The 23459-nt window shown below is 36.2% G+C and overlaps 1 protein-coding gene across 4 annotated transcripts in view; it reads left to right on the top strand.

The window, feature by feature from the left end:
* Usp34 (ubiquitin specific peptidase 34) overlaps positions 1-23459 on the top strand; it is a 189400-nt gene that overhangs the window by 143628 nt on the left and 22313 nt on the right. For all 4 annotated transcript variants that reach the window (XM_029483281.1, XM_029483283.1, XM_029483282.1 and 1 more), the window contains 17 exons: positions 1030-1083; positions 1189-1284; positions 3406-3470; positions 3553-3628; positions 3721-3768; positions 3897-3962; positions 6183-6263; positions 8382-8467; positions 8916-9084; positions 9188-9262; positions 10970-11121; positions 14240-14288; positions 14374-14478; positions 14557-14601; positions 15566-15670; positions 16980-17127; positions 21067-21701. In XM_029483281.1, the coding sequence (XP_029339141.1) occupies positions 1030-1083; positions 1189-1284; positions 3406-3470; positions 3553-3628; positions 3721-3768; positions 3897-3962; positions 6183-6263; positions 8382-8467; positions 8916-9084; positions 9188-9262; positions 10970-11121; positions 14240-14288; positions 14374-14478; positions 14557-14601; positions 15566-15670; positions 16980-17127; positions 21067-21701 (2055 nt within the window). The remainder of the gene's footprint in view (positions 1-1029; positions 1084-1188; positions 1285-3405; positions 3471-3552; positions 3629-3720; positions 3769-3896; positions 3963-6182; positions 6264-8381; positions 8468-8915; positions 9085-9187; positions 9263-10969; positions 11122-14239; positions 14289-14373; positions 14479-14556; positions 14602-15565; positions 15671-16979; positions 17128-21066; positions 21702-23459) is intronic.

The raw sequence follows: 23459 nt of genomic DNA on the forward strand, positions 1-23459 counted from the left end.
TTTTTTTTTTTTTTTTTGACCTGGATCATTTTATTTAGTTTTGAGAAACTAGGCAGTAGGCAAACTATAATTCTTGTCAGCTAGCTGCAAGAAGAAAGGTCCAGATGACAGAAAGTCCTGCCTTTTGAATTAGGGTCAGCAGTAGGGAGATGCTGTTTAGAGGAAACAGGGCAAACATTCTTCATTCTGGCTAATATCCAAAGTCTAGATACCATGGAGAAAATGGTATCTTTCTTTTAAGTCAAAAGATATATTTATGAATTACTTTAGCTATCTTATCTATATTGTTGTTGAATATATACATACTTGTATTTTTATTTAACCACATTCAGAAAAATTTGACCCATACCAACTGTCTTCTTGCCGTTTTCTTACTTGTTTTGTTTTGTTTTTCTTGTTAAAATTTTTTTTTCTTCACAATTTTATAGTGTTCATCATCTTAAAAGTTTTGGTATATTAGCTAAATTTATGAAGTATATAGGACTTTGTTAGAACAGGTGCTGTGCCCCAATAACTTTTGTATATGCTGGGTAAACACCCTTTTTTTTTTGTTTTTTGTTTTGTGTTTTTTTTTTTGTTGTTGTTTTTTGAGACAGGGTTTCTCTGTATAGCCCTGGCTGTCCTGGAACTCACTCTAGACAAGGCTCAGAACTCAGAAATCCACCTGCCTCTGCCTCCCAAGTGCTGAGATTAAAGGCGTGTGCCACCATTGTCCAGCTTACTGGGTAAACACTTTTTTTTTTAATACTGTGATATACCTGTACTGAACTTGGGTCCTCTGTTTTGTTACTGCTGCGTGCGTGCGTGCGTGAGCGTGTGTGTGTGTGTGTGTGTGTGTGTGTGTGTGTGTGTGTGTATACACATGCACGCACGTACTACTGAGCATCAAATGGGCCTTATACATATTAGGAGGGAAGTGCTCTTCCACTGAACTACATTCCCTATACATCTATATAGGAATGTACTGGTATTTTGAAGTTTTACATAGGTGTTTTATGAATTGATGTTTGTACTTTTTTTTTCCTGCAGACAAAAACCTATGATTCGGTTACAGATAAATTCATGGACTTTTCCTTTGAAAAGGTGATAATTCTTTCCATATGTAATAATTTAACAATCTTCTATATTATTTAATTTTATATTATACTTTGTCAAAAATTAAAATACGTTTCTCCTTGCTTCATAAAGACACATAGTGCATACATGCTATTTTACAAACGCATGGAACCAGAAGAAGAAAATGGCAGAGAATACGAATTCGACGTTTCATCAGAGTTACTAGAGGTAACTATCACTTTGATTTTAGCAGTAGTTTAAATTACATTAGCTGTTTGTGCAAGAAATACTTCAGTACAAAAGCAATCCCAAGTAGATCTTCGCATACTTACAAGAAAATTGTAACAATACTGTCCCTCAGTAAGTGAGTGAGATATAGATGAGGTACTTGGGAAGCGCTTTAGCAGGGAAGAGTGCTTACTTGCTGCTTTTCAGAGGACCCAAGTTCAGTTCCCAGCACCCTTGCCTGGGAGCTTCAGCTCCATACTCTGACACTTTCTTCTGGACCCCAAAAATATCTGTTATTATATGTATACTTAACTTTTTCAGGCACATGCGTGCGCATGTGCACCTGTGAACACATACACACCTGCCCCTCAAATTCTGTAAGCAAAATAGTGCTTATAGATATATTTAGTAATTAAATGAAGATATATTGCTGTGATGTTGAGTGAATAGAGGAAGAAAAGCCGAACATGAGGTTAAACAACCAGAGCAGATTTGAAAATACAGTATAGTAGTTTAACATTTAAATATACATCCAGTTTATTTTAAAGTACCAAAAGACCTGTATGAGAAACAAGCTGACCTACTCTAGAAATAGAACTACAAGCATTGACTCTACTATGAAACATACTATGCTTAGGTCTAAAGCAAAGACTAGAGCCTGGGTCTCACTAGATAACCAGAAATACAAGTGAATCTAGAAATAAGACCATGACTGAAGGTAAGGTTTGGGAGAGGGCTAAGCTGAATACTCTCATGCCTTTTTAGCATTGTAGACATCAATGGTCTAGAAATAAAAATTGTGAAGCACTAGGCATTTAGGGACTAAGCCTGTAATTTCCCAGCTACCCAGAAATACGCCTTAATACAGCAGACTAGAAAGGCAAGTAGAGGTAGTTGAATACTTTTAATGGAGAATAGAAGTGGTAGTATCAATTGCGAATGAACATACTTATTGCCTAGAACACTAAGTGTGTGCAGAGGACTGCTGTGATTTTAAGGCTGCTTACAGTGTCAGCTCTTCTTTTAAAAGTAAAAGAAAGGAAACATTTTTCCATTTTGAAATCTTAAATTTCAAAATGTTTGGCTAATCAAATTAGCAATGGCAATATTTCAAACAGAAGTTTGTTTTTTATAATTTAGTGAGTTTAGGGAACATGTTTATGATACTCAAGGCACCCACTACCAAAAGATAATATATGACAAAGGCTGGAAGCATGGTTTGCGTTTTCTAAGGAATAACGGGACAGAAAAATAGCGGCATTGTTTTACTTGAGTTCAAAAAAATGTTTGTTTAGTGTCTAATTGAAATCATCACAAAATTTTTATTTCCAAATTTTAAATTCTGTCTCCATCAAAATATAGCATGCCTTTTCTTATGCTCTTTAGACATGATTTCAGAGCTTATACTTCAAAATCTTTATGAATAATGTTAAATGCCTGTGACTACTGAGGTATTTGAGATAAATAACAAATTTTAAAAGGGCAGGTTGTGGGGTGAAGCAATGGCTAAGTGGTTAGGAGCATGTGTTGCTCTTACAGAAGACCTGGGTTTGGCTCCCTGCACCCTTGTGGCAGCTCACAGCCCCCAGGAACTCTGCTTGTAAGAGTTCCCACCCCTCTTCTGTCCTCCAGAGACAGGAAGGACATGACTGTTACACATATGTGTATACAGGTACACTCATACTCATCAAATAAAAACTTTTTTTTTAAAAAGGGGGTGGAGTTAGGAGCCACCTTTCTTTTCAGATTAATATATATTTTTAAATTTCACGTGTGTGCTTTGTCTGCATGTGTGTCTGGTGCCATGGAGGTCAGAAGGCCATATTGGCTTCCTGGAACTTTATTTGTGGCTTATGAGCCAGTAGGTAGGAGTTGAAAACTGAACCAGTTCCTCACAAGAATGACAAATGCTCTTAACGGCTGAGCCATGTCTCAACTCGAGTAACTACTTCTATATTAATTACACTTGGAAGAAAAAAATCTACGTGAATTTTAATGCATAGTTTTTGGTTTGGTGAATTTGTAAGTATTTAGGCTATACCTTTTCTTATTAAAAAAAAAGTATTGGTAAAATATATTAAACTGCTGTCTGATAAATGCCAACATTTTTTTTTCCTTCAGTGGATTTGGCATGATAACATGCAATTTTTACAAGACAAAAACATTTTTGAACACACTTATTTTGGGTAAGTCTGGGTAAATTTAGTATTTTTTTTCTTTTCTCTAAAGTCTTGTATAAGAATTTAATGAACTCTTTTTAAATTCCAGGTTTATGTGGCAGCTGTGCAGTTGTATTCCAAGTACATTACCAGACCCTAAAGCTGTGTCCCTAATGACAGCGAAGGTGATGATTAGCTCAGATAGCTTTGTCAACTTTAGTGCTATACAATAATTGACTCTTTCATGCTTAATTGTATCTTTTTTTTTCTTTAACAGTTAAGTACTTCCTTTGTTTTAGAGACATTCATTCATTCAAAAGAGAAGGTATGTGTGTTTTTCCTATAGATTTATATGCCCATCATCATCATCAACATCATTTTAATTACGTTTTGGTGTTTGTTATCATTGACATAAAGTCTGTATCTTGAATATTTTTTATTTTCCTTTTTAAGCCAACAATGCTTCAGTGGATTGAACTACTGACCAAACAATTTAATAATAGTCAAGCAGCCTGTGAGGTAAGGTTACAACCAACATTGCACAGCTTAAAATTCTCTAATTGGAAAGCTGTTTGTTTGTTTTTTAAATTAAATGAAGCAAAAAAAATTTGTTTTTATCTGTTATGAATCTCATGTAAGTTGTTCCTAATATTTGGTCACTTAGAAAGTTACAACTTATATTTCAAACCTGTTAGAAAGATTAGGTTAATACTTAATTCATTTCACAATCTTTGACCTGCCCTCTAGTGTTACACGAGTATAAAAACAAATTTCAGTTTCAATGTCATCCTGTAGAACTATAATCCATGCACACAGGTGGGAGAAACAGAAAAATCATGAGTCAAGGCCACTCTGGGATGGAGATGGATACGGACACACACACACACACACAGAGAGAGAGAGAGAGAGAGAATATGAATGAATGAATGAATGAATGAATGTATTAGAGAGAGTAAGGTAGAGGTCAAGGTTAGCCTGAGTTGTGCAGTGAGACCTGGCCTTGCAATGGAGGTCAGTGATAGTTCTTCACATACATTCATAGATTCCCTTCCCTCCCCTCCCTCCCTCCCTCCTCTTCCTCTGCCCTTTCAGTAGTCAGTACTGGGATTACAGGTGTGCAGCACCATGCCTAACTAATGCTTGTATTTTAAATCTAGGGCTAAACTCCCATCCTCGGATACTTCTTTACCCTTTTTCTTATTATTTTGATTTGATTGTCTCTAGTTTGTGAATGCTGGAATTACAGGTGTGCACCACCATACCCAGCTCTTAGCTAATTTTTATTTTCATATAAAAAAAATACACTTAGGAGCTAGCAAGATGTCTAATGGCACTTGGTGCACAAGCCTCAAGGCCTGAATTCAATCCCTAGAGATCATTTAATGATGGGAAAAGTCAGTTGTCTTTTGAGCCCATCTGTCCCACATGTCTGAACATATATTCCATACACACATATATACAGAATGGTAGCACACATACCAAATTTTATTTTTTGAATGGGGGAGGGGGTGTTTGAGACAGGGTCTCTCTCTGTGGAGCCCTGGCTGTCCTGGAACGCACTCTGTAGACCAGGCTGGCCTCGAACTCAGAAATTGGCCTGCCTCTGCCTCCCAAGTGCTGGGATTAAAGGAGTGTGCCACCACTGCCCAGTCTTACACACCAGACTTTTTAAAAGGCTCATATATATCCTAGTAGATCGATTTATGCCCACTTTTATTTCCTCCTTGTTATAAGAAAACTGTCCCTATAGATAATTTACTAATGGGTAATGACAACTGAAATACTATCTTAATATAATCACTGATTAAAAACAAAAAGGTATAATTCTTCCTAGTAATGCAAGATTTTGGATTTTTTTTAAGACATGGAACATGGTGGCACAGTGGCTAAAAGATGAAATTAGTTGAGGAGTTTTTGCTCTCTTATATCCTGTAATTTTAGCTTCTGGCGTTGTAAAAAGAAAATCTGATCAGTAGAAGTTGCATAAAATTTTTAAGTAACATATGGGAAAAAGCCAAAATGGAATGTTGCTTTACTTGCTACACAGCTTCCACAAAGAGAAGTTTTCAGTTCCTAAGCTCTCTCTCTGGCTCTGGCTTTCAGAAGATACTAAGAAATGCCATCTGGTTTGCTTTGGTTTGGTTTTGGTGTTTTGAGACAGGGTCTCTCTGTGTAGTCCTTGCTATCTTTGAATTATTAGTAGTAGATCAGCATGGTCTTGAGCTCAGAGATCTGCCTGCTTCTGCTTTTGCCTCTCAAGTGCAGGGATTAAAGATGAGTGCTTCATATTTTTAATAATAAATATTCAGTATATATGTTTAACAGATGAGAACTTTAAAAAATTGTAACCACAGTTAAGTTTCTACAAATAAAATTAAGCAGTGTGGTTAGTGTTCTCTGTTGCCAACAAGCTGTTTTCAGTTGGTTTGAATGTCTGTTTGGACAAGGTCTGCTTTTTGCATTTAAGTTTCTCTATATTGTCATAGTTTATTTCTGTCTCCATGCCACTTTCTGTTCCTTTAAGTACCTCAGATTGTCTTCTTGTACAGTAGTGGGGTTATGTCTCTGGGTGATGTCCTATAATGAAGATTTAAGATTTTTGTAACAATTAGACAAGCCATTTTAGTCAAACGAAGCGAAAGTAATGGAAATAAAAAGTAAATATCCTTATCTCTGGCTCGTCTCATTTAACTTAACAAGTATTGTTTGAATATTAAATTATGTTCTATTTTCTTACAGTGGTTTTTAGACCGCATGGCTGATGATGACTGGTGGCCTATGCAGATACTAATTAAGTGTCCCAATCAAATTGTGAGACAGGTAAGAAAAGATTTTGCAAAGAGAAGGGACTTTCACTTTATTTTAAATTGGCCTATAAATGGCATTGAAAATAATTTGCAAAGCTCTGTCTCCTGTCTGTCCCCTTTGTTTTTGTCAGCTCTTTTAACACAGCTGCCAGTATGAAGTGACGGGAACTTTTTTTCATTATAAAATAAATAAGACCAGATGTTATTGCCTCTTGTCCTTATAGAGTCTACCTTGAATACAGCATTGTATTGTAATTGTAATACAGCATTACATGTATAGGGTAAATTCTTTCTTGTGCCAAATGGATCCATTTGTTTTCCTTAAATTAGAAAAGTTATCCAGGGACTGTTTAAACATTATTTAAAAGTCATGTTTCATATATCAAAAACGTAATCTGAGGTGGAGAGATGGCTCAGTGGTTAGGAGTACTGCTTTTCCTGAGGTCCTGACTTCAATTCCCAGCACCTACATGGTGGCTCACAACCATCTGTAATGGCACCCAATGCCCTCTTTTGTGTGTCTAAAGACAGTGACATCATACTCATATGCATTAAGCAAATAAATAAATCTTTAAAAAAACAACCACCTTAATCTGGGTTATGCCACTTACAAGTTGTTATTGAAGGACAGTTCTCTTGTTGGGGGTATTATCAATATTCTACATAGAGAAACTTTTCTAAATGAGCCTTTTAGCAAGTATAGTCCTAAGAGAAGTCTTATATTTTAAAATTCACCCAAAACTGAGCATAAAGTTTCATATTTTTTTGTAGTGTAGTCACAGAATCAATGTCCACTGTGTAATCTTGAAACATCCATTACCTCCTACAGAGTCTCCAGTGGTCTTCCCTCTGTTAGCCTCTCAGCTGCTATTCTGCTCTTCATCTCTATGGATTGTTGTATTCTTAACATTTGTATTGTGTCATGGTGACCTCTTTTGTGAATGGCTGCTTTGACTTAATCCTTTAAGATCTGTCCATGTTAGAGGTATGTCTGGAACTGGATATGGTGTCTTATGCCTCTAATCCCAACATTCAGGAGACTTAGAAAGATTACCATCAGTTTGAGGGCAGCTCGGGCTAAAACAGTGAGACCTGTTCTTAACAAACAGAAAAAATAAAATAACCCGTCCATACTTTATTTCTCCCTCCCCCTCCCCCAGCTAATATTCCATTGACTAGATTAAAACATTTTATTGATTCACTAGTTGAACATTTGAGGTTTCTAGTTTTCATTTACTGAAGCAGAGTCTGACTGTATAACTACCCTTCCTGGAACTCACTAGGTAAATAAACCAGGCTGGCTTGGTACTTGCGCAATCCTCCTGTCTCAGACTACAGAACACCAGTGTTGTAGTGTGTGGCCCTCCATCTGGCTTTATTTCTACTTTCTGACTGTTTGCATGCAGATATGGCCAGCTGCCCATAAGATTTTGTTCTGATCTCTATTTTAATTTTGTTTTGGTATATATTTAAAAGGGGAATTTGGTATATATTTAAAACAGGTTATATAGTCATTTTTGTATTTAACATTTTTCATTCTAGCAGAGTCTGCAGCACCACATTTCTCTTAATGGATATATGTGGGTTTCAGTTTCATTATATCTTCTCCAGCACATATGTACCAACTGAGGAGGTTTCCTAAGATTTACAGTTTGATATCTATGTTACTGAAACCAGTAGTTTGACTTTCCTCTCTTAGCATAAAGCTGAATTTTTAAAAATAATTTTCTAAGGCTGGGGATTATACTCCGGACCTTCGTGCATGCTGATATTCACGCCTTTGTTGAGCTATGTCCCTGACTGATTTTTTTTTTTTTTTTTTTCCCCTGAGACAGGGTTTCTCTGTATATCCCTGGCTGTCCTTGAACTCACTTTGTAGACCAGGCTGGCCTGGAACTCAGAAATCTGCCTGCCTCTGCCTCCCAAGTGCTGGGATTAAAGGCGTGCTCCACTACGCCCGGCGACTGACTGATGCTTTTTAAATAGGGTCTTAGCTATATTTGAATACATCCCAGAATTGCTTCAAATGTGGTCCGCATGTTCCTGCTTCCTGTGTACTGTACTGTATGTGTGTGCAATACACCTCTAAATCTGTTATGTCTGTTACTTAATGTGAGTTTCTCCTTTAAAGATGTTTCAGCGTTTATGTATCCATGTGATTCAGAGACTGAGACCTGTGCATGCTCATCTCTATCTACAACCAGGAATGGAAGATGGGTAAGAAGATCTTTTACAGCCAAGTTTTCTGAAGTATCTATAAGTAGATATTTAGAATATAAAAATTAGTCTCTAATAAGATATGTCTCAAGAAAGGAAGACTTTTAAAATTTTTAACTAAGTGCATCTTTAAGATATTGAACCAACTAACTTTTTGTTGGGTTGATTTAGTTCCATGAGTTAATGAGAGGATAACTACTTACATTATTGAAATTGGTATTTGCTTTACAGAATTAAAGGATTGGATTTTTAAAAATTGTTCTAGCATGTTGGCACACACCTTTAATCCCAAGCCATGCAGGGCTACACAGCCAGACTCTATCACAAAAAAAAACAAAACAAAACAAGTCAAAAAGGAAACAAAAACCAAAAAAGCAGTTTTCATCCAAGACAATATATGTCTGCATATTTATTGTGTTCTCTGAGGTGTATTTGTTTTTATTTTCAGGTCAGATGATATGGATGCCTCAGTAGAAGATATTGGTGGTCGTTCATGTGTTACACGATTTGTTAGAACACTGTTGTTAATTATGGAACATGGTGTAAAACCTCACAGCAAACATCTTACTGAGTATTTTGCTTTCCTTTATGAATTTGCCAAAATGGGTGAAGAAGAGGTAAGGCTAATTCTTGTTTGATTGTTTTTAGTTTTGAATTATATACCCTTTTAAGATTTCCAATTTGTTTTCTATTTAAAATTTTAAATTGCTTGTTTTTTAGAGCCAGTTTCTGCTTTCATTGCAAGCCATATCTACAATGGTACATTTCTATATGGGAACCAAAGGACCTGAAAATGTAAGTCCAGTTGTGTTCTGTATCAGTGTAGCAGGGACCATTCTTCTAATGGTTCACATCATGTAGAATCTTGACAAGTCCTAGAAACTTAAAATCCGTTTGTCTTTTTGTATTTGGTAGCATTAAGGGTCCTAGATTTTTTGGTCTGTCATTATAGTGTATATATGGAGTAGTAAATCAAATTAAGTGTTAAGTTGTTTCATTGGTAAGTCTGAAACAAAGCAGACTTTGTTTTCATCCTAGTAGCCACAGCTTAACTACAGGGTCTGCAAAGGAGTGTGTTGTTTCGATTTGTGGTTTGGATTGTCACATTTTAAAGTCTTTTTTTAGAGTCTCTGAAAGTTTCTGTAGCTGATAAATTTAATAATATTTTAACATATAGATGGATTTTGAGTGTGCAACTAAATTTCATGATCTGTGTGCAACATCTCATTCAACCCTGCTCATATACCTAAATAGTTTTTATGTCTGTAATACATATGAAGCAGCTGAAACTTAGAGAAGTTCACTTGTTTTAGATCATTGAAATTCAGGACTACTGATTGAAAACTGTCTCTTAAAGTATATGAGTTGGTTTTAATCTAATTCCATCCTATGTAGCTGTTGGGTTAATAACAGTGATAGCTGATGCTGTTTCTCTCCTCTCCCTGCCTCTGTTCTTTCCTTCTTTCATTGAGACAGAATCTTATGTACCTAGACTAAACTTAAACTTAATAATCTCTTGCCTTAGCCAATTGAGTACCACCATTCCTAACAGTCTCTTGAGGTTCAAAGCCCATATGAGTGTCTTTGGAAATAACTACTACTTAGATTATCTAGATTACAAATTAATATGTCTTTTGTGGGGCTGGAGAAATGGCTCAGCGGTTAAGAGCACTGACTGCTCTTCAGAAGGTCCTGAGTTCAATTCCTACCAACCACATGGTGGCTCACAACCATCTGTAATGAGATCTGGCGCCCTCTTGTGGAGTATCTAAAGACAGCTACAGTGTACTTACATATAATAAATAAATAAACCTTAAAAAAGATGTCTTTTGTATGTGCAACTGACATTTTTACTCACAGGAAATAGTTTTATCATAATTTTTTCATCTCAATTATCCAAAGAGCTTGATTCCAATAAAACAAAAGTTATTTAAGGGTCTGTCTTAGTTAGGGTTCTACTGCTATGAATAGATACCATGACCAAACCAACTCTACAAGAACAACATTTAATTGGGGCTGGCTTACAGGTTAAGAGATTCAGTCCATTATCATCAAGGTGGGAGCATGGCAGCATCCAGGCAGTCGTAGCGCTGGAGTAGCTAAGAATTCTACTTCTTCATCTGAAGGCTGCTAGGAGAAGACTGGCTTCCAGGAAGTTATAGAACAAGGGTCTTATAACCCACACCCACAGTAACACACCTACTCCAACAAGGCCACATCTCCCTATAGTGCCACTCCCCAGGCCAAACATATACAAATCATCACAGGGTCTATCTAACATAAATACTTTTGAGAACTATTGCTTTGTATAGTCCTTCTGCTTACCTAACACTGTCCTGATTGTCATTCAGGCAGTATCAGGTTAATGTCTAACCTTTAAATGATTTTACTTAGTACATACTCCTGCTGTGTTTTTCTGATAGTTATACTAAAACAAGTCAGCTCTTTTCAATATGCTATTAGAACTAATCACACATTAAAATTGAATTCTGTTCTGATTAGCCTCAAGTTGAAGTATTGTCAGAGGAAGAAGGGGAAGAAGAGGAGGAAGAAGAAGACATCCTCTCTCTGGCAGAAGAAAAATACAGACCTGCTGCCCTTGAAAAGATGATAGCTTTAGTTGCTCTTTTGGTTGAACAGTCTCGCTCAGAAAGGTGAAATGTTTCAACATTCAAAATGCTTACAGCGTGTTTGGCTTTATTTTTTATACATAATTGTTCTATCACTATTCGGTTTTTATTACATAAATCTTTTAAAATAATAATTTCACTTCAACTCTTGTGGCTCACGAATTTCAGTCCTTTCTATATAACTCGTCTGAGTCGTGCTAGAAGCAATTATTAAAGAAATCTAAGTGAAATATCTGGCAAAATTAAATGGACAATCATTCTTTACCCCAGCAACTATACTTCCAGGGATTTGCCCCCAAAACAGAAAGATATTTATGGGGAGGTAATTATTAAAATACCATTTCTAGTATCCAGAAGTTGGAGACAGCCAAATGTTCTTCAGAAGGGGACTAGTCATTGACAAATTAAGGAATCCACTCAGTCCCCAGTAGTTGTCTGTCTGCCTGTTTTGTTTGTTAGTTTGGTTTTTGTTTTTTGGGTTATTTTTGTTCGTTTGGTTGGTTTTTTATGAAATGTGGAATTCATTTGTGTTACCATATAGAAATCTTTATTATACACACATCCTCTCTTTTCCTCTTCTCCTTTCAAAAGACAAGATAGAGAAGATTACATATATTTGCAACTTTTAGGCAAAGGGAAGTTAAGAAAGAGAATGTATGTGTATATAGCCAATCCTCATTATGCATTTCCTGTTTACAAAGTCACACACTTGCTCAATTTATCTGTAATGCTAAAAAGTCAATCCCTGAGGAGCTTCCACAGTTACTATCTGCAGACCCTTATGTATTCAGAATGGTGAAAAATTGGAGTTTCCTGGCACATGCTTTCCCAGCTGAGGTCAAGCAAGGCAGTGTGATCTGCTGTCTTGTGTTGCTTTTCATGTTGTAAACAAATGTACTTTTTATGATGTATGCCACATTTAAAAAAAATATTTGTGCTTTTCCTTTGGTTATGTCACTGTTTAAATGGTTCCTAAGACTAGTACTGAAGTGCTATTTAGTGTTGCTGAGCTTAAGGAAGGCTGTGATGTCCCTCAGAGTGGGAATTAATATAGTAGATAAATTTCATTCAGGCATGAGTTCCAATGCTGTTTGGCTGTAAATTCAATTTTAATTAATTAATCATAGATATTAACTAAGGTGTCATTAAGCAGAGTCACCTGTAAACTATGGTTATGTATTATTAACTCAGCTGATAAATGTGTGTCATGTCCACAGGGACCTAGTTCTGTGTTTTATTTCCATACCAATGATGATTTGGTTTTTGGTAATTCATTGTACCATTTTATAGAACGTGACTACTCAAATATCAAGAATTTGCTATAAATCAAATCATCAGTTAATATGGTCTTGAGAGAAAACAAGGTGAAAGGCACAGAAATGGAGGCTTGATAAAACCAAATGTTTTTGTTTTGTAGCTTTAGTTTTGAATCCTGTAAATGTTTTGTATAATTTATATAAGAAGCAGTATTTTAAAGTCAAAGTAGAGGTGATATAGTATTGCAGAGGAATTAAAGAACATGTTAACTGTCAGTTTTCAACAGGATGTACATAAAGGAGAAGACGTAATTGCAAAATTATTTTAAGCTGTCTTAATAATCGTGTTGTTATTAATATAATTAGAATTATTCTGGAAGTATTATGTGTTCAGGTACTGGGAAAGAAGTGAGTAAGATTCTTGGAATGGTTTTATTTATTTATTTATTTATTTTGTTTTTGAGAAGCATGGAGACTAAACAGACTATTCGGGGGTTCATGTTTAAAGGACTCATCAGTGTAATGTAGGAGTTTCTGTTGCTTTTGTGTTGGACAAGGTACACATCAAAAGTAAGAATAACTGTGCTGGAATGTAAAACTCATCAAGATGCTTACATTGATAATCCCAGAATGGTACCAGAAAAGAAAACTTGAAAAACTTGTTGGCAACGTTTGAAATATACTGAGACATGAAATCATTCTTTTGAAAACTGATAAAAGGAAATGGTGTAAAGGATATGTTTATCTTACTGCAAGAAATAAACGTTCATGTCAACTGAGTGGCGAATGATACATCGATAACAGATGTTTCAACTAATAAATGAGCAAGGAGTGTTGGAATTAGAAAATCACTATTTTGTGACCCTAAATGAGATAATGCTTCCAAGGTCATCACTGGTGGAACCCCTTCTTTATATGTTTCCCTGAGGAAAGTCCACATCACAACCTACAAAATATCCTTGATTAAAAAGTGAAGCCTAAATCTGATCAAGTCTTTAGATCTGTCTACTATTTTACAGGAACAGAGGAATGTGCTTAAAACACCACCATCAGGATTCATTTAGCAAACCATAAATATTGGAATTGCTACAGGACAAACAAGCTGCTTTCTTCAAAGGATAAATTGCAGTAAAGTTCCAAGGGAACCCAGTAGATTAAACATTTTAAAGACATTAAAAGCAGTTGTAACAACAGACTTTGATTCAGGTCCAGACTGAAACAAATTAACTATAAAGTTTTTTAGACACTTTAGGAAATGTGTACACTAATAATACAAGGTAGAAAAGATGGCTACTTTAGGCGTGAATAACGGTACTGCGGTTACATTTTTTTGAAATTTACCTGAGATGATGTATTGAAATTTATGGATTAAATGGTAAAAACAACCAAACACCTGGAATTTGCCTCAGCATAATGTATATTGAATGACTGGTGGTAAAAGTGAAACATGATTACTATGCTTCAGGGGAATTTGAACTTGAGTGATAGGATACTTGACATTCCCCTATTTTTAAAAAATATACCTGAATTTTTATATAGGTTAAACATACTTCCTTTAAATTATACAGTAAAACTAATATTTCTTAGAATTTCAGAAAAAATAGCTGTCAAAATAAAATTATACCCATTTGAGCATTTTAGTATATTAATTTTATTGATTTAATGAAATAAGATAAACTCAGTGTTTCATGGTCCAGTCTTGGAAGATTGCCTAAGATGCTTAGTAAGGAAATCTAGCAATCAAACACTTCTCCTGTCCCCAAATTCTATGGTGGCAGGCTGGTATGGTTATAATAGACTTGACAGGTTTCATGCATGTCATGCTGTTAATAGCTAAAAGCTAGTCCACATGGGAAAGATTTATTTCCACTAATATTTTCTTTTAGGCATTTGACATTGTCACAGACTGACATGGCTGCATTAACAGGAGGAAAGGTAATATCTTTACTAAGATTAAACAATTCAGTCATTCTAAAAATGATATAGTAGTTCTCAAAGGAACAACTTGTGTTTTTAACAGGGATTTCCCTTCTTATTTCAACATATTCGTGATGGCATCAATATAAGACAAACTTGTAATCTAATTTTTAGCCTGTGTCGGTACAACAATCGACTTGCAGAACATGTAAGTACTGAAAGGAGCCTTCAACTTTTTAAAAAATTTTAAAAATAGTATTCTAAAATCCTACTTTTTCTGTTTCAGATTGTATCTATGCTTTTCACTTCAATAGCAAAGTTGACACCTGAGGTATGTAAGGGTTTGCTAATAGGTATATAATTTTAACTAACAGTTAATTCTCCTTTTATTGCAAATATAGTTTTCCAACTTAATATGAATACATACATATAAATTCTATATATCAGAGTGCTACTTATATACCATGCTTCAGTGTTTACAGCATATATCATAAACTATCCAGAACTTGGTGTATGTGGAGTGGCAAATGGAAGGTGGAGTACAGTGTCATGCATGTCTGATTTACGTAGAAACCATTTCACAATCCCAGGATTCAGGAGGCAGACAAAGGCCAGTCTGGTCTTCATAGTGAGTTTCAGGAGAGCCGGGGCTACGTAGAGAGACACTATCTCATCCTCCATGCCAAAGAAAGAAAAGGTCATTTGTTATAAAATAGAAGCATCTTTAGTACATTTTAAAAAAATCAAAGTAAGTGATTTGGGTGGTTCAGAAATTGCAAAAGAAATAATACAAAGTTTTCAATAGAACATACTTGTTTTATTGCCATAATTTATTGAATTTTTTCTATTAGACAGGAAAAATGAATTCCAGATAATTGCTTTTATAGCATTCAACTGTAGTGAATAACATACTGTGTACTTGAGAAATGCTATGGGAATAGATAGTATTTTTAGTACAAGACAAGATAAATAAATGAGATAACACATGTTAATTAGCTATATTTAGCCATAGAATGCAGAGAGACAGATTCAAAATATAAAGAACATTTAATTGTCAATTTATAAACAAAAGCCTTGAATTACTTTTTTCCTAAGTAAAAATGACATCCAAAAAAAGTATTCAGTGTTGCTTCTGTGTAATTGGTTGTATGTTCTAACTGATCTGACAGTTTTGTGGTAGTTCAAGTTTATAGGTAGGAGTGCTATCTAAGCTATGCCATCTCAGATTTAAAGCAGAGCAGGTTTAAATGAGGCTAATAGAGGTGTGTCTCAATAAAGATACCTGTGTTTTACAGGCAGCCAATCCTTTCTTTAAATTGTTGACCATGTTAATGGAATTTGCTGGTGGGCCTCCAGGAATGCCTCCCTTTGCATCTTACATTCTCCAGAGGATATGGGAGGTGAGTCTTAAAGTACATGTTTCCAATCTTGCCAGGATTTACCTTTGTTTCTCTCTCTCTCTCTCTCTCTCTCTCTCTCTCTCTCTCAGTTTTTCTTCCTTTTTTAAATTAAGGATAATTTTACTTACAACAAAACAAAATATAGCAACATTGAGTGGAAGGTTCAGATACCTCCCACTGACCCCTATCCTCATGGAGTTTGTTTTTTTATACTGTTTCCACCATCTTAGATTTCTCTTCTTACTTGAATCAATGGCTTCAAACAGTAGGAAGCTGTCCTAAAGAGTTATTTTCCTCAAGGAAAATTCCATAAAGCAACTAGAATCCCTAGAAATAAAAACCAGGTGTTTTTAGCAGTTGACAAAGATAGTAGAAGAAACACCAAAACCACTTGTTCCAGAGCCATTTCTGTGCTAGATGATTAGAAAAGCTCAAGGCCTGGGCTAAGGAAACTTTTTGCCAAAGGGCCAAATGCCATCACACGTTCTGTCTGAAACAGTTCACCTGTGCTGTTGTAACCTAATGACCATTCATGGGCAATAAATAATAAGCTTGTCCAGATCAAATGACAGAGTTTGGCCTACAGTCCAAAAATCACCAACCACTACCCTCCCATGAGAAGAATCTTCATAGCAATCCATTTACATTCTCACGTAATAGTATTAGTTTGGACATAGAATAAGGAAAAGACAGATGGAGAAACTCTAGAAAATTAAAAGGGTTTTCTCTGTAAAATAAAATTCAGAATTTAGTTATGCTATTCAAGTGTTCTTTCACAGAGCCATATCACCAACCAAGGTATGTTTAAGTAAATCAATAGTCTCAGAAGTCCACTGGAATCTTGTTTTCATCCTGCACTATTTTAAATTTTGTAAACTAGCAACAGATTTTTCTGAACTTTTCTTGCTACTTACAAGTAAATATATTCAGTATAGTAGGAAAACATGGGTAAAACTTTTGTGAAGATTCTAGTTTAAAGGAAAAGAAAAAATATGGTCTGGAGAAATAGCCCAAGAACATTTTGTTACTCTTGGAGAAGACCCAGGTTCAAATCCCAGCACCTGTGCACCCACATGGCAGCTTACAGCCACTCGTATAACTGTAGTTTCAGGGGAGCTGACACCCTCTTCTAACTTCCTCTGGAACAGGCACAAATGTGGAACACATTTATGAATGTAGCAAATACACAAATAAAATCAATAAAGAAAAAGTTAACTAAATAAATACTTAGTGGCATATACCAAAAGAAAGCAGAATTAAATTCTTATTCAGTTTGCTGCATGTCTTGTTTTTGTCATTTCATTTATAGGTTATTGAATACAATCCTTCTCAGTGTCTGGACTGGTTGGCAGTGCAGACACCCCGAAATAAGCTGGCACACAGCTGGGTCCTCCAGAATATGGAAAATTGGGTGGAGCGGTTTCTTTTGGCTCACAATTATCCTAGAGTCAGGACTTGTAAGTCAAATGTTTAAAATTTAGCTAATTATTTATTGTTCAAATTTTTAGGTTTGTTTTACTGTTTGTTGGTTCGATTTTTAGGGTTTTGGGAGAGTGGGGGTAACCCAATGATAATGCCTGTTATTATGTAAAGCTCTAAGTGGTGTCATAAAAGACCAGGTGTGTGTGTGTGTGTGTGTGTGTGTGTGTTTTAATACTTGCAAATCTTGACACTGAGTATCTATGGTATTTTGTGTTTTGTTTTTAAGTGTTACTAAAGAAAGTAAAAGATGAGAAACTTTTTTTTCTTAAAAGTAACTCTTGATTCTAGGACAGCCAGAACTACAGAGTAAGATCTTGTCTTGAAAAATAAACAATAAAATTAACTCTTGAGAATGTTAAGATCAAAATAGTAATTAAGACAGAAATCATGGATATAATTATGAGAGTTAAGTAGTCATCTTTTGTGATTAATCCATTGGAGAAAGAACTGACAGGTTTTTTGTTTTTGTTTTTTGTTTGTTTGTTTTTTTTTGTTTTTGGTTTTTTGAGACAGGGTTTCTCTGTGTATCCCTAGCTGTCCTGGAACTCACTCTGTAGACCAGGCTGGCCTCAAACTCAGAAATCCGCCTGCTTCTGCCTCCCAAGTGCTGGGATTAAAGGTGTGCACCACCACTGCCCAGCATGAGCCAACACTCTTAGAAGACAATTGCACATATAAAAAACAGACATTACATGAGACAGGAAATTGTTAGTAAACATAATGTATTTATTTTTTCATAGTTCAAACAAATGAAAATCAAAATTAATTTTTAGAATGTCTTCAGTCAACAACATGCTGTTTTTCTGCTGAGAGGTTTACCTCAGTGACAAACACAACTAGTGTACATATATTGTTTTCTAAACATCATTTCTCAGTAAAATACAGATTGATAGTTCTGTGAGAAAAGACAGATTTTAAGGACAGGCAATAATCAGAATAAACTGGTGCTTTAAGGATCAGTGCAGTGCCTTGAAGTGAAGAAATACTCAATACACTAAATGATGTGGCCGTGTCAGAGGTACACAGTTGGGAAAGCCTAAGCAATTTCCGTAACATATAAATAATACTCTGTGTCTTACCCCAGAGTGTAAGACATTTACAAGTTCACACTGATGCCGAGCACTCAGGTGGTGCTCACAACACCCTGTGACTCCACTTCTGCACTCTTGTGGCCTTGGCTGGCATGAGGCCTCAACTGGTCCACAGACATAAATACAAGCAGCACACAGTTCAACAAATAAGGATAAACAGGTTTATAAAGGAGACTACTATATTATTTGTGCATACTCCTCGAGAGGTAGACCCTAGCTCCTCCTTGAGAGGAGCTTAGTGACACTGGAAGAGTACAGTGAGGAGGCCACCAGGCAAGTGCTCAAATTAACATCAAAAAGTCCACTTGAAGAGTGTACCCTTGGCAGTCTCTGTTCTTCTACACTCCTCCTTTCTGAGCCAAACCATCATAAACAGCAAATAAAATCAGTTTGAGACAGTCTTTGAACTGCCTGACCAGCACTCCTCACAACTGTCAAAGTCTTGACCACAAGGAGTCTGAGAAACAGACCCAAGAAGAGCTGATGGAAATGTCATAAATACCATGTGTCCAGGCAGGATCCTGGAAGCAAGCAAAAGCACCCATGGAACAAAACTAGTGAAAAGTATTGAGTAAAGATTTATTTTATATTTGCCTTTGCTAGTTCCTTACTCATAATAATTTATCATACTAATACTAGATGTTAATTGTGGTAGAAATATGATGAGGGTTTTATGGGAATTGTTCTTCCTGTCTGCAGTTGCAGGCTCATTTGGGAGAAAGATCTTCCAATGGAGGTTCTCATGCATTGGCATTACTCCTCTGCCCAGGATCTTGCTTCCCCCATACATATTTTATTAACCCCACAATCCCTTTGAGTTTTTTTTAGCCAGATGTTACACTGGTGTTCATGATAGTACTGTGGAAATGACATAGCAATACTGTAGTGTTACTCTCACAAAAGGGCATGGCCGTTTGTTCCAAGACCTTTTTAAAAAATATGCTCCCTCCCTCTAATGTTTGTATGCCATTTCAGTACTTGCATGTAAGTCTTTTATCCAAAGCATCTAGTGACATTACTTTAACTTGTTCATTGAGGATTCGGACACAGGTGGATGTATGTACCTGTAGTCCTTTAATCTCAGTGACAGGGGCAGAAGAATTAATCTTAAAATACCAGTTGAGCAGCTTAGCAAATATCATGGCTCATAACAAAAACAAAAATCCTTTGGTTAGAAAGCAGTTAGTTACCATTTAAATTGTTTTATCATTTAAAGTGTTTTAATATTAGGGTTTAAATATTTGAAAAGTTTGAATATATTTTAAAGTAACAATTCATATAACAGAAATGAAAAACTAAAAGACTTATGAAAACTATAAAATAACAAACAGCTGAATGTTATAAAACAAAAATTGACTTACCAAATATTAAAATAGTTAAGGACTTGGGCAGGGCATGGAGGGACACACTGTCAGTATCAACCTTTGGGAATCAGGGGGAGGCAGAGGTCTAAATTCAAGGACACCCTGGTTACATAGTGATTTCAGGCCAGCCAGAACTCCATAGTGAGATCCTGTCTCAAAACAAAACACCACGTGTTGCTCACAACCATCTAAAAATGGTATCTGGTGACCTCTTCTGGCATGCAGACAGGGCACTCATACATAAAATATATAAATAAATAATTTTTAAAAATTTAGATATATTTTAGCCAGCTATGGTAGTGCACACCTTTAATCCCACCACTTGAGAAGCAGAGGCAGGTGAATCTGAGTTTGAAGCCAGTCTGGTCTACACAAAGAATTCCAGAGCTGCCAGGGCTACATGGAGAAACCCTCTCAAAAAGCATAAAACTAGCCCCTCATGCCCACCCACCAGAATTCAGAGGCTTATTGTGTAGCAGTAGAAGTAGATTCCTTCCAAGTTTCATAGTATAAAACAAGACCTGGTATCAAGCCCAGTTTTTAGCTAATGAACTCATCTAATAAGTTACTAGTAGCAGACTAGTAGTAACAAGCTTAATGGCATGCAAAGGCAGACTCTCTTAGAATAGCCTTTAGAAGATTTGGGGGTGGGGAGCAAGGAAGAAGGGCAAACAAAGCAGTTCCCCAAAGCAGATAAGAATCTTGAGTGAGTTGCCTTAGACATTTAAAAGGCTTCTAGCTAGTAGTGCCTTTAATCCCAGAACTTGATGTCCCATGGGGAGATCATAAATAGCCTGGGCTACACATGACAACATATCTCTTTCCAAAAAGGAATGGGACTCTCAAAAATTGCATATTCGTATTTGTATTTTTTTTCTTCATAACTTGTGTATGTTATATGGCCCTATCTTTAAATTACTACAAAATAATATACTGTTTTAAGATGATGTTTTAAAGTAATAATACCTAACTGAAAAGACCTAAACAATTAAATGACTCAGTGGTATCAAGTGCTTTTTGGTAGGCCTTTTTATTCAGAATGTTATTTTTCTCTTTATTGACTCATACTATTTCTTCAGAAAAATTAAATTCTGAGGTGGGAAAAGTCTACATTGTGGAAAACTGAACATCATAGGCTTGAAAACTCGTGGTGATAGCCAGTGCTTGGGAGGAGAGAATTAGAAAGAGTTCAAGGCTAGCTAGTGTAGCAGTTTCTGTAATTGTGATTATTGTTGCCACTTAAATACAGCAATGGTAGAATGGAAACTTCTACCCCCTATTACCCTTTGGGAATCTTTCTTTTGGAAAGGTAAATCAGAAGGATATGTAAAATATGTCATGTCCCTTAATTTTTATTCATTTTTATTAATAAAGGGAAGAGTGGTTTTGTGTTTAATAACTGCTCTTCAGTCTACTAAAATCGTTCAAGGATCTGACAGTTTTGTTTTACATTTTATAGCTGCAGCTTATCTTCTGGTGTCCCTTATACCAAGCAATTCATTCCGCCAGATGTTCCGGTCAACAAGGTCTTTGCACATCCCAACCCGTGACCTTCCACTCAGTCCAGACACAACAGTAGTCCTACATCAGGTCTACAACGTGCTCCTTGGTTTGCTCTCAAGAGCCAAACTCTATGTTGATGCTGCTGTTCATGGCACTACAAAGCTAGTGCCCTATCTTAGCTTTATGACTTACTGTTTAATTTCCAAAACTGAGAAGCTGATGTTTTCCACATATTTCATGGATTTGTGGAACCTTTTCCAGCCTAAACTTTCTGAGCCAGCAATAGCTACAAATCACAATAAACAGGCTTTGCTTTCATTTTGGTACAATGTGTGTGCTGACTGTCCAGAGAATATCCGCCTTATTGTTCAGAACCCAGTGGTAACCAAGAACATTGCCTTCAATTACATCCTTGCTGACCATGATGATCAGGATGTGGTGCTTTTTAACCGCGGGATGCTGCCTGCCTACTATGGCATTCTGAGGCTCTGCTGTGAGCAATCACCTGCATTTACTCGACAGCTAGCTTCTCATCAGAACATCCAGTGGGCCTTTAAGAATCTTACACCACATGCCAGCCAGTACCCTGGAGTAAGTACAGTTTATACTTTTAATATCTGTTTCCTGTATTTGGTTAGCAATATATTTTCTTTCACTTAAGAAATGACAAAATGTAGAATAGTCTATCTTTAATCATTCACCTATTTTGTCTTCAGTGCTGGGAGTGGGACCCAGGCTCATGTCCATGCTAGGCATGCGCTTGGCAACTGAGCTACATCCCACCCCCCTCTTCTTTTTTTATTTCTAAATATTTTTCTTTAAAATTTTATATGTTGTGGGTGTTTGGTCTGTGCAACACATGTAATCCTGATATCCACTGAGGTCAAAGAGGGGCAGAATTTCCTGGTACAGGAGTTGTAGATGATCACAAGCTGCCATGGGGATGCTGGGGGTCAAACCTAGTGCCCTTAACCTCTGCCATCTCCCCAGACCCATCTCAGTCTATTATAAGGGTTTAAAATGTTTGCTTTCTTAGATACCCTCATATAATGCGTTATGTAATTTACAAAATAAGTGATTATATTTTCTTATGCTGATGTTAAAATTTTGTTACCAGTGGTACATACAATATATTGTTTTCTTGTTTTAACTTTTGTTTCACAATGCTGGGGAACAGACCCAGGGCCTTGGCCATGCTAAGCAAATACTGCTAACCCAGATTCCTGTTCTGTAAATGCATTTCTAATGTATACCTACTGAAAACATTAATACAGCTTTATGGAGTATTATTTTATAATTGGGTATTGAGGGGCTAGAAACATGGCTCCACAGTAACCGCAGCTCCAGGGAGTTGTATCTGACAGGAAGTCAGTAATAAAATCTTCTTAAATTTGAATATATACTATCACGTGTTTAACCTTTAATAGTATTGCATGATACTGTCATCAATATTATACTATTGCCCTCCACAGGAACTCCCACACACATGCATAAAGATACACATAATTAAACAATTTAAAAATGTTAGATATTTGTTATCAAGGTCTGCATATTTGCTAAGGTGTGAGCTGCACAATGTCTTATAGAAGTATTCCATGGTGTTATTTCTCCTCCCTATGTCAGATGCCTGAAGCATTAGCTTACATACACATACAGTTCCAATCTGATCCTTTTCAGAATATTTGTAAGTTTTTCATTACATTTCTCTGTATGCAATATAATTCCTAGTTTGCATTTGCTACATCCCACTTTTGTTTCTTCCTGTTAAACTATCCTTTATTAGCTTAAACTGTTCTTGTTGGCTTTATAGTACATTTAGATTTTCTTTTTCTTATTTTTGGTTTTTCGAGACAGGGTTTCTCTGTGTAGCCCTGGCTGTCCTGGAACTCACTGTGTAGACCAGGCTGGCCTCAAACTCAGAAATCCACCTGCCTCTGCCTCCCGAGTGCTGGGATTAAAGGCGTGCACCACCACCGCCCAGCTACATTTAGAATTTCTTATCCAGAAAGAATAGCCTGATTTCCAATTGAGAAAATTAGAGTGCTTGTAATGGAAGAAAGAAAATATGTTCATTCTTTCAGTACTAGAAATTTCCAGGCTAAGGCTGGAAAATGAAGCAGGATTAGAGTGTCTGTCACAGGCTGAAGGGGTCACGATAGTATTTGTTTTTAGTAGTTTGTTTCCATCACAGTTCACACAAGTGACATTTAACTTAGTTACCTAAAGTTACTTAAGCTGGTAAGACTTACCTGTCTCCATGAGCTGGTTCTTGTTCTTGACATCAGTCAGATGTAGAGGAACTTTTTCTTCTTTTTTTCTCCCCTCCCCTCCCCTCCCCTCCCCTCCCCT

The sequence above is a fragment of the Mus caroli genome, chromosome 11, assembly GCF_900094665.2.
Source record: "Mus caroli chromosome 11, CAROLI_EIJ_v1.1, whole genome shotgun sequence".
NCBI classification, from domain to species: Eukaryota; Metazoa; Chordata; class Mammalia; order Rodentia; family Muridae; genus Mus; species Mus caroli.